This window comes from Humulus lupulus, chromosome 5 (assembly GCF_963169125.1).
Source record: "Humulus lupulus chromosome 5, drHumLupu1.1, whole genome shotgun sequence".
NCBI classification, from domain to species: domain Eukaryota; kingdom Viridiplantae; phylum Streptophyta; class Magnoliopsida; order Rosales; family Cannabaceae; genus Humulus; species Humulus lupulus.
The window spans coordinates 234,249,135-234,261,256 of NC_084797.1; the positions used below are offsets into that span (position 1 = coordinate 234,249,135).

At 28.8% G+C, this 12,122-nt stretch overlaps 1 protein-coding gene and 1 pseudogene across 1 annotated transcript; one reads left to right on the top strand and one right to left on the bottom strand.

Annotated features, from left to right (window-relative positions):
- Positions 1-5,503: 5,503 nt before the first annotated feature.
- LOC133778406 (uncharacterized) lies at positions 5,504-6,851 on the bottom strand. The gene is made up of 6 exons (XM_062218314.1): positions 6,656-6,851; positions 6,466-6,523; positions 6,286-6,354; positions 6,080-6,175; positions 5,846-5,935; positions 5,504-5,714 (listed from the first exon to the last, which is right to left on the bottom strand). The coding sequence occupies exons 1-6, from the start codon at positions 6,802-6,804 to the stop codon at positions 5,676-5,678; spliced, it is 501 nt and encodes a 166-aa protein (XP_062074298.1). The 5' UTR covers positions 6,805-6,851; the 3' UTR covers positions 5,504-5,675.
- A 1,640-nt stretch (positions 6,852-8,491) lies between these two features.
- Positions 8,492-10,189, top strand: LOC133780093 (protein FAR1-RELATED SEQUENCE 5-like; annotated as a pseudogene).
- The last annotated feature ends 1,933 nt before the right edge of the window (positions 10,190-12,122 follow it).

The following is a 12,122-nucleotide window of genomic DNA, read 5'->3' on the forward strand; positions in this document are numbered from 1 at the left end:
TCTTGACTTATAAGTCAATACCATATGACCAATGCTCAGTACTACTGTCGAACTTGACTAATGAGTCACAACTTCACAGTTATCGACATCATTACCAATTCTTACTAATGAGTCAGTGCCATTCTAAGCAAGATTTGCTAAGCATTTGATATCCAATCAATGTCCATATTTAAACACTCAACATGCCTCATGAATAACCATGCATGTCACATATGGGGTGCAGTTTTCTTACCTCTGGTTCGAGCGAGAAATAGTAAAAGAACGACCCTTGAGAACGATCAACCTTTTGATTCATTAGCGGTTACCTAGTCATAACCAATTATAACCTCCATTAATGAAAATCAACAATAAAAGGTTCTTGACCTAAACCTCACTCCCGTGACCCCGCATTGTACCCAAACAGTGAGTAGATTCGATCTCGAGCCTTAGGAATTGAAACCCCGAGCCAAAAACCTTCAAAAGTGCCCAAAACAGGAATCTGGAAAAGCAGGGTAGCGCTACCCCCCTAGCGCCCCAGCGCTATTGGCAGAATAGAAAACCCTCTGGCTAGCGTTGTAGCGCCCAATGATGGGCGTTGTAGCGCTACAACCAGGGTTTTCAACCCTGGTTTTCCCATCCTTCGACACCACTATTTTCAACCTGAAAAACCAGCTTCCAATCCTCATTTAAACTCCCAAATGAACCCAAAAATCATCTACACATGTCCTAGGCATCATAACCCAAGTAACCCTAGCCAAAAACTCCCATCAATTCCCATTATCCAACCTAGAAATCCAAGCTGAAATCCAAAACGAAAACAGAGCAAACCAGAGTTTTAATGGCTAGAAGCTTACCTCAAGCTCAGTTTAGAATCCTCTTCAATGGTGGAGCACAATCCTAAGCCCTCGAGGTCCACTTCCCTAGCTTGAATCCTCAAAAGAAGCTCAAAAATCCAAAGAAAAAAGAGAAGGAAATGATGTACGGGAGAAGAGAAAATGAGACTCTATTTTGGCAAGGTTCTACAACCTTCAATGGCTGATATATGTATATATATATAAATATATCTTAGGGGTGAAAAGACCTTATTACCCCTAAGCCTAATTAAAACCCTAAACAGCTTCCAATGGCAAAATTGTCATTTCTCACCTTTTTCGTTAATCATAATTAACACTCTCCAATTCCTGTTATTCCCAATATTCTCAAATACCAATAAACCATATCCTGTTACCCTTTAATTCCCAGCAACGTTCTAATCACCAAATTACCCCGAAACTCACCCCGAGCCCCGAACTTAATCCCGTTACGACCAAACTGCTAACTTGCACTTAAAGATCGTCTCATGCCGAATGGCTCGAACAAATCCACATTATAATGTGGCCTCATCAATGGTTCACCAACATGCATACAAATATACAGTTACGCCCTCAACGGGTCAAGTTACCAAAATACCCCTATGATGAAATGTGGACCCACATGCATGCATTTAACATCATATTATAATATAATTCACATAAGCATGCATATAATCATTTAATGGCATAATAAATCAATTATGGCCCTCCCGGCCTCCAAATACAACCATTAAACCTCATTAGGAATTTTGGGGCATTACAGATGTGGTATTCTAAAATTGCTCTAAAACACTCTATCTATTTTCTCCTTTAATCTAATTTTTTATTCATTTTATATAATATAATAATATAGTAATTTTAAAAAAATGTAAGTAATTACATATCTTTTTAATTTAAATAAGATATTATTATTTATTATATCTCTTTTACACGTTTAAAATACTAAAATTACTCCAAAGCACTTTATATATTTTCTCCTTTTATCCCATTTTTTTATTCATTTTATATATTATAATAATATAGTAATTTAAAAAAAATATAAGTAGTTACATGTTTTTTAATTTAAATAAGATATTTACAAGATATTTTTATTTACTCTATCTATTTTACACGTTTAAAAAACTAAAATTGCTCCAAAGCACTCTATTTATTTTCTCCTTTAATGTAATTATTTTTATTCATTTTATAGATTATAATAATGTAGTAATTTTAAAAAAATTGTACCATACACGTTTTGAAAAATATGTAGTTACATGTTTTTTAAATTTAAATAAGATTTTTACAAGATATTATTATTTACTCTATCTATTTTACACGTTTAAAAAAATGTAGTAATAATAAAAAAAAACGTAACTACTAACTACACCTATATATAAATTAATATATTCAAAAAATATATTTTATAAATTAATGTATTAATGTATTTTACTTAAATGTTGTTTTATTTTAGATATATGTGTTTTAAAAAATGTAGTTTAAAAATAGCATCTATCTATAGATAAAAAAAAAAGTAAAGAGCTATTAATTAATACTTAAATATCTAACTTAAAAAAAACAAAAAACAAAAATTCAAATTCCAAACTAAAATATCTTAACAATTAAAAATATCAATATATTTACACATCAATATATATACACATAATATTAATTTGATTAAAAATTTATTTAAAAAGCTATTAAAACGTAAAAAAAATCAAATTCAAAACTAAAAATATCTTAACAATTAAAAATATCAACATATATACACATAATATTAATTTGATTAAAAAATTTATTTTGCTTCATTACTTGGATCTCAATTACTCAAGTGAGTAATAATCAACAATTCAAGTTTCAAGTTATTCAATCTCTATATATATGAATATATGTGTGTATATACAAAATGTATATCTAAAATTTTAGTTTGTGTATATCTTATTAGTATCATTTCCAAGTGTACTAGCATTTCCTTAAGTTATTGTATATCATAATTTATTTAGCTGCATGGCTTGACTCTCAAAAGAGTAATAATCAATAATTTCAGATTAAAGGTAAAAAATCTCTCTCTATATATACATGAATATATGTGTATATATATATAAAGGTTGTGTATCTAAAATTGTTGGTTTGTGTATATCCTATAAGTATCATTTCCAAGTGTACCAGCATTTTCTTAAGTTTTTCATGTATCATATGCACGTACATAGCTTTCAATGTATAGCATGAATATTTCCACACACACATGAATATCAAACTATGTTGACACTACAATATATCTCAAAAAGTATTTTCAAGTAAGTTTTGTACACCTCACAAATGTAGAGATAACTCATCGATTGAGAACTCGTCGATTGTGCATTATATGTATATTTAGTTTTGGTTGATTTATAAATTTTTGTATTTTTCTTACATTTTTTTAAGGAGAATAAATTGAACGTGGATCATGATGTTGTGATATTGTTTACTATAAGTGCTGAAAAAAAAAATATTTGTATCTTCGAATTTAATTAGCTAACCAAGTATTGATATTATTATTGTTTGAATTTTGGTTCCCTATATATCTATTTTCTTATTATAATATAATTATGTTTTTATTCAAATTTGAATAGTTGTACAAAATATTATTACTATCATCAATTATCAATATTAATAATTGTATTATTCTCTCATTTGATATTTTCTCAAGCTTGTAACAAAACGATATTACTAATGATATTGTTTGGATTTGTGATTTGTATTCACTATAGTAAATAAATGTTTTATAGATTGTAATTTAGTGGACATTATAGAAGCAACAAAATATGTGAAAGTTGATGTGAAGCACAAAAAAATTATTTTAAAAACAAGCAACATATTATGAATTAAAAAGTATATAATTATGACAATTGATGTTAATATTGTTTGTTATCTTAATTTTTTCACATCTCTTGCTTTTCAAATGCTATTATACATTCTATTAATTTCTTGAAATGAGAGAGAACAAATAATTGATTAATTAGATACTTTTAATACAATTTTACTATTATACAAATTATAAAATTAATCAAACAAATATAGAATTACTTTAATTTATATAGTTAAATTACAAAATGTATAAATTCAAATCACAATATTTATCAAACAAATATAAAATTAGCTTAAATATATATTTAAAAATTATTATAAAAAAATTACGCCAAGACATGTACATTTTCTAATATATTTATATGATGTGGCACTCTAAAATTACTCCAAAGCATCATTTCTATTTTCTTCTTTTTTCACTTTTTTTAATTTGAATTCAAATTTGATTAGATATTTAATTACGACAACAGTTTAATTAAATTATAAATATAAATAACTGTAAAATTTTCTCATTTTTTATTTTACTTTTCTAATTTATGGCTATTAATTAATTAAGGAAAAAACTCTATCTATTTTCTCTTTTTTCTCATTTTTATTTTAATAATAAGAAATAAATAAATAATTTATCTATTTGTATTTTTTAACCTTTTGATAAAACACGGGATCCAAATGTTAATTTTTAACAATAAATGATCCAAACGGGTAATCAACATTTTGACAATTCACAAGATCCACAAGTCAAATTTAAAAAATAAATGGTCCAAATAGGTAATCGGTTAAAATACAAAGTTAAAATGGTGTGAACATTTATAGAAAACATAAATTATATATATTTATATAATTTACTTTTTATAAAGAATTTTTAACACTTTGAATAAATGCATGATCCAAAGGTTAATTTTTAAAAATAAAGAGTCAAAATAAGTAATCGACCAAAATATAGTGTTCAAATAATCGATCTATTATTTTTAACCTTTTGACAAAATTTGAGGTCCACGAGTTAATTTTTAAAAATAAAGGTCCCAAAGGGTAATCGACTGAAATATGAGGTTCAAAATTGTGTGAACCCTTGCCGAAAACATAAATTATATATAATTAACTTTTATAAAGAATTTTGAACATTTTGAAAAAATACATGGTTCAAAGGTTAATTTATAAAAATAAATGGTCAAAACAAGTAATCGATCAAAATACAATGTTCAAATAATCGATCTATCCATTCCTATATTTAACATTTTGACAAAACGCAAGATCTACAAGTTAATTTTTAAAAATAAAAAGTTCAAACGAGTAATCAACCAAAATAAACCTTACACAAAACATAAACTTTCTTATACATAATTTAGACTTTTTATACACAAAATCACGCAAAGCGTATAAAAATGATAATAATAAAAATAAATAAAAGCATACGTACAACAAGCTTTTTGAACTTTGTTTTTGACACTTTAATTATTCATAATTTTTCAAAAACCTGCAAAATATTTACTATACAATGAACACTATTACGAAAAAAAAATTTAGTCAAGACGCCCTTACATGTCCATATAAAGAGTATGTTATACGAGTATGGTGAAAAAGAATTCCTACCCTACAATCTCCTAAAAAATATTTTAAAATATATATTTTTTAATAATTACAAAAGACTATGTGTTTTATATTTTCTAGTATTATAAATAAAAGAATGACATAAACATATTAAATAAAAAATTAAAACAAAATATTATTTATGATTTGTTTAAATATATATATAATATGATACCATTTTTAGACCGATAATTTGTTGTTTTTGTTAAGTGACATAGAGAGAAAACCAAAGTACTTTTGCTGTCATCAACACACATAAAAGGTTAAAGAAAACAATAAATTTCATTTCATATGAAGAAGAAAGTTCTAAGCTTTACACATTCATTAGTCTTATCTAATCTAATTATGAAGGTGATCACACAAGTAATCTACAGTCAACCATTCTCTAATTTTTGGGAACCTCAAAAGCTTAAGACCAAAAACATAAAGACACTTTCATTTCTTCTGTTTCTTGTTCACATAATCCAGGTATTCCTGCCAAAAGAATAGCATACCAATAAGATAAAAAAAATGGCTAGTTTTTGCAAGACTTAGAAACTCACTGAAAGTAGACCTGAGAAGAATGGAATCTCATAGAACATATGTAAGAAAAAGCACAAGAATACCTGTAGAATGCCAACCGCAGCAAACTTATCGACGATTGTCTTCGAATGAACCGGATGTAAATTCAAAGGCTTTATCAGCATTTCCACATTCTATAAACAATTTAGTAAACATTTTTGTATCAGATTATACACCACTTAAACAGAAAAAAGTACCAAGTTGAGAATGATGTTCATTCTTATGAATGGTTTAGCCAAAACAAAAGCAAAAAAATAAAAGTTGTTCCAAATCCAAACCCTTGAGGTAAAGCGCTCATCCCAGTATGTGTATTTGATACCGGTAAGTTTGTTTGTATTGCTTAGTTCATCCAAGAAGAGCTTCACAAGCACAGACTAAACCAAAGCAAGCAAACAATATTCAGAATAAAACAATTTTTTTAAAAAAAAAAAACAAGAAGAAGAAAAACATAAAAATTCATGTAACTAAGGCTACGAAAACTCACATCAGTAGTACTCTTTTGTCGGTCAAAAGTTAAGCCCACAACAAATCCTTCCAAAGAAAGTTCAGATATCTAATATCACAAAACAAAACCCACTATTTTAACATTCTCAAAACAAACAAAAACCACATTGGCAGTGAAATAAGATGAAACTATTTTTCTGTAAATAAGAGAGAGACTAACCAGACACTTAAAATTATCAGCTATTAACTCAATATTGTACTTTTTCCTTACAAGAACACTGCAACACTAAGAAATGAACAAAACCCATATCTTTAAACTGTATAAAAATACAAAAATACTGTAATGAGTTACCTTTAAACATATATTTTTTTAAAATGAGTTATTTTTAAAAATAAAAAATTTCAGGTACCTCAAAGGTGAAGCTATATTGTTGTTTAGACCAAAAACAGCCAAACCAATGTACGGAGTACCAACGTCTAAACCGAGCAAGCGCCCACGTTCAAGTCCATCAGTCTTAAGCAAGTCTTGGAATAAGCTTAAAGACTTCACGTACCTCATCTGTATAGTTTTTAAGATAAGCCAGTTGAATATGTATTGTGTCAGTAATGACTGCAATAAGAACCAATTTCAAATTAATGAATGTGCAATAAAAACCAATTTCAAATTTAATTAAAACAGCATTAAATTAGAAACCCAAAATTAATTTGTATTGCATGTAAGGAGAACAAATTAGCAAAACCAATTTCATATTTTGGAAAAATATAACTTAATAAATTTTAAAGAAAGATTTTGTTAAAACGGGACTAACCCAATTTTAGATTTAGTTAAAGAGTAATGATATGTGCACCCACATATTACACCTAATTTTTACACCATCTGATGTGGTAGTGCCATGTCATTCCGTCTATGTAATATTTTTTATTACAAAATAACCTTATATTTTATCTACTATCACTTTTAGAACCCTATGTCATTTGGTTTTCTTTCTTGAATACTAAGAATAACTGAACATATTTTTCTTTCACATTTATTTTACTCTTTATTCAGAATTTCTCATTTTAATGTTCTTCAAACTATACAGCTCCTCACATTTAATTTTCACGGTAAATTTTTTAATTAAATTTCAATCATTAATTTAGTATTAAAATATTATTATGCTTTCATATTTAGTCAGCTATTTTTTGAGTTTTTAATTTTTTCTGGTTCGTAAGCTTTTTACTTTGTTATATTTGCTTCTTTGTCGTAGTATTTCATTTCTGATGAATGAAGATTACGGCTGTGTTATTAGCTTTTTGGGAGGATGGTTATTTATGTTTCTGATGAATAAAAATTATGGCTGTGTTTTTATAGTTTGTTTTATTCACTTCCTTAGTCTTATAGTTTTGTTTTATTCACTTTTTCAATCACAGCTTCTATTCATTATTTTGGAGGATTATTAGTATATTATTATACATTCACAGAAACGAAAGACTACAACTCTAGGATTGTATATTATTATATTATTTTGTTGTGGTCTTATTAGTATATTATTATAATATTTTTTATATTATTATACAACCAATATTTTGATTAAAACATTCTCCAAATTAGACAATTAAATACTTATTTATAAGTTTTCAATTAATGTCTACACCAATAATTGATATTACTATAGACATATATTCAACCAATTATATGTATAAAAAATAATTAATTTGTTTTTAATTTATGTGTTAATATATAAATATTTCATTGTTTCACTGTGTAAAAGACTCCAACAATCTCTTAGGCGATTTGGTGTAATTTGTATTTTATTATATTGAATTTTTATGTGCTTAATGTAAATGTAATACATATTATACATGTTTCATTTGTACAGTGTCCAAACCATGTAGACTAATTTCATGTCATAAATACTAATTGTTTTATTTCTTAGTTTGTGGAATTAATCTATCGATGAATCTTTGAAAGCAAACCAATCATCAATAAACTCTAATAATAGCCAAAAAGAAAAACATGCTGAAAAGTCTTATGAAGACTTTGATCATCAACAAGCACACAATGAGGAAGATGACAATGATTGCAAGGTAAATCCATTGATTAGAATAGAATTATTTTTCTTCATTTTCTCCTAAGCAATAACTTAAGAGCTTCTTTTTATGTTGTGTTCATTGTTGTCCTCTTAAATTTTGATATATTATTTTTGATTAACTAGGATGCTATTGATATCAATGTGAATGATAAAGTTGTTGAGCCAAGTATAGGAATGATGTTTAATTCAATTGATGAATTACTGGAATATTATAGAAAGTATGGAAATCAATTCGGATTTGAAGTAAGTATAAGAAGTTCAACCAAGGGAGATAATGGAGAACTAAAATATGTTTCAATGGCATGCACTCGTAATGGAAAGCCAAGACACAATAGTAGCAATGCTTTGAAGTTGTATCCATCAACAAAGACAGATTGTAAAGCTAAAATTAGAGCAAAAATATGTAGTAGTAAAACCGTGCAGGTAGTTTCTTTTGTGCTTGACCATAATCACGAACTAAGTACACCTGGAAAAGTTCGGTATCACAAGGTGAATAGAATTATCCAGCCATATGTGAAAAGAAAATTGGAAATAAATGATAGAGCTGGTATAAGACCAAATAAGAATTTTAACTCTTTTGTAGTTGAAATGGGAGGTCATGATAAGGTTCCTTTTTTTTAGAAAGATTGTAGAAATTTAATTGCAAAAGTAAGACGTCTACGACTTGGAGGAGGAGATGTTGTTGCACTTCAAAAGTATTTCATGAAAATGCAAAGTGATAATGCAAACTTCTTTTACGTGATGGATTTAGATGAGAAGAGTCGAATAAAAAATATATTTTGGGCAGATGCAAGAAGTAAGGCTGCATATGAGGAGTTTGGTGATGTTGTGAGTTTTAACACTACTTACCTCACTAATAAATATGACATGCCATTTGATGCATTTGTAGGGGTGAATCATCATGGACAATCCACATTATTAGGATGTGCATTACTATCAAACGAAGATACTGAGACATTTATTTGGCTATTTGAGTCTTGGCTTGCATGTATGTCTAATCATGCTCCAAATGTGATAATCACTGATCAAGATAAGGCAATGCAAAATGCAATTGAGATCACTTTTCCTAATACATGACATAGGTGGTGTTTGTGGCATATAATGAAGAAGATTCCAGAGAAACTAAAAGGTTATACTCAGTATAAGTCTATTAAGTCTTCCTTATCAAATGTTGTTTATGAGACATTGACAAAAAATGAATTTCAAGAGAAATGGATGGAATTCATTAAGTTTCATGAACTGCATGCTAATGAGTGGCTATTAGGTCTTTATAATGAGAGAAAACGTTGGGTGCCAACTTTTGTGAAGGATACTTTTTGGGCTGGAATGTCTACAACACAACGTAGTGAAAGCATGAATGCATTCTTTGATTAGTATGTGAATTCAAAAACTACTTTGAAACAATTTGTAGAACAATATGAGAATGCTTTGTGAGACAAGGTTGAAAAGGAAAATCATGAAAATTTTAATTCTTTCAACTCGCGAATATCGTGTATCACTATGTATGCAATGGAGAAACAATATCAAGATGCATATACAACTTCAAAGTTCAAAGAGATTCAACAAGAGTTCAAGGGTAAACTTTATTGTGAAATATCTTCGTACAAAGATATCAATGAAACTATTTCTAAATTTGTTGTGGCTGAAGATGTTTTATTAGGAGATCATAATCGACATGTATCTTTCATGGTGAACCTAAACAAAGAGAATTCAGAAGTTAATTGCAACTGTCAGTTGTTTGAATTCAAAGGAATCTTGTGCAGACATGCAATTTCTGTTCTAATCCACAAAAAGATTTTTTGTATTTCAGATAAGTACATATTGAGGCGATGGAGGAAAGATGTAAAAAGACATCACACTAAGATAAAATAAGTTATGACAATTGCAGTGATAAACCAGAATCACGTCATTTTGATAACATGTGTAATTTATTTTACAAAGTTGTAGATTTGGCAGCCGAAGATGAGAACAAGTGTAATTTAGTGATGGAGATGATACACGATCTTAGTGAGAAATTCATTTTAAGATGGTGACAAGTGGGAAGTGAAAAATAAGATACAAAACAATGATTCTGTGAATGAAATATCACAGAAAAGTGCTAAGATTCATAGCCCATGTGCAGTTCGAAGTAAAAGTCGTCTGTAGAGTCCAAGAACTTTACTTAGCTAGTTAGATAGTAGTATTATAGTAATAATAGTATTATCTTTATGACTATGGATTTTTTGTTCAGACAGGGATTTATTTGGACACTCATAGTAACACTTGTAGATTTTCTAAGTTTAACTTATAGTTTAAGAATATTAATTTTAACCTAAGGTTTGATTAATATTACTGATATTGAGGGTAATATTTATTATATTATAAGGTTAAGATAAGACCCAATAAGATAATAGCACATGTCATGTGTATATTTAATAATGATTAAGTATTTTTGGGGAATAAATCTATTAAGGTTAAAATTTGAATACCCTAGGGTCAGTCAGCAGCTTTGAAAACGTTAGAAGGCTTAGCCAAGGTTGTTTACTCAATTTAAATTAAGCTAAAAATGTGTAATTTCGTGTTTAAATATTCAGCGTATGCCGATATATCGCAGCTATAGGGGGCGATATATCGCAGCACGAAGATACGAAAAACACGAAACGTTGCACGATTGCCTCGGGCATACTGGCCCAGGCGATATATCGCCTACAGGGGGCGATATATCGCCTCTCTCAGCATATTTTGAAAGTTTTCAAAAACGTTCTCCATTCAAACCTTCAACCTCTTGATAAGTCCAGCATCTTTTTGAACGAGTCTTCAGCCTCTGCTGAACGATAATTCAAATTATTTTCACTTAAAAAGCCATTATTTTTATTCAAGTTAAATGAAGATCTTTTCATTCCTAAACTCTATAAATAGGACCTAGTACCCAGTCATTTATTCATCTATTACTCTAAGTTCAGGGGCTGCAAGTTGCTAGGTGAGTGTGAGAGTGTAAACACTTGTGTTGGGAATTATAAGCTTGATCACTATAAGCTTATCAAACACTTGGGGAAGTAAGGTTATTCACATTTCAGTTCAAGGTTTAGATTGATCATAGAAGTACTCAAGGTATCCCAAACTCTAGTCCATTTCTGTATTATGTTCTTTAAAGTTCTCATAGTCTTCTACTCATTCTAACCTTATTCTTATTCTTGGTTAGGAAATCCAAGTTCTTAAGCACAACGTTTTTTGTAAGTATATTTTGATAGCATAGTTCCTTCTTCACTTTCATCCCTTTTCTTCAATATACTCACCATATTATAAATGGTTTTTAGGAGTGTTCCAAGGTCCCAAATCAGTTCTCATATCCTGGTTATTTTGGTAAGGAAAATAGGATAGGATTTATGTGTTATATGTTTTTATATGTTATCTTATGATTTTATGTTATGTAATATGTTATGTTAAGTATGATTGTAGACTTGGGCATATGACCTATATGACTAACAAGCCCCAAATAGATTATGGGCATATGACTTGCTTAGCTAGCAAGACCCCACTAATCTAATGGGCATATGACTTGCTTAGTTTATGGGACCCCAAGTAATAATGGTCATTATAGTATGTATGTGACATAAGTGTTATGGTATGTTTTTATGTTGCATTATGAATTTTTATGTATATGGCTATATGTTAGATTTTCCTTGCTGGGCATTAGGCTCACTCCTTTTTGTTTATATGTGCAGGGAAATTGTTTTAGTGGCGGGTAAGGTTCGTGGCAGCTTGGGGAATGTGTATTGAGGCGGAATGGATTCAAAGAGCCGAGAGTTTCGATTCGATGATGTAG

Bases quoted from the DNA above. Each gene is read 5' to 3' on its own strand.
- LOC133778406 (XM_062218314.1), bottom strand. From the start codon at position 6,804: ATGAGGTACGTGAAGTCTTTAAGCTTATTCCAAGACTTGCTTAAGACT. The intron at 5,936-6,079 runs GTTTGGATTTGG...AATTGTTTATAG, and splicing joins ATGAGCGCTTTACCTCAAGG to AATGTGGAAATGCTGATAAA. The intron at 5,715-5,845 runs GTATTCTTGTGC...TTCTTTTGGCAG, and splicing joins CTGCGGTTGGCATTCTACAG to GAATACCTGGATTATGTGAA.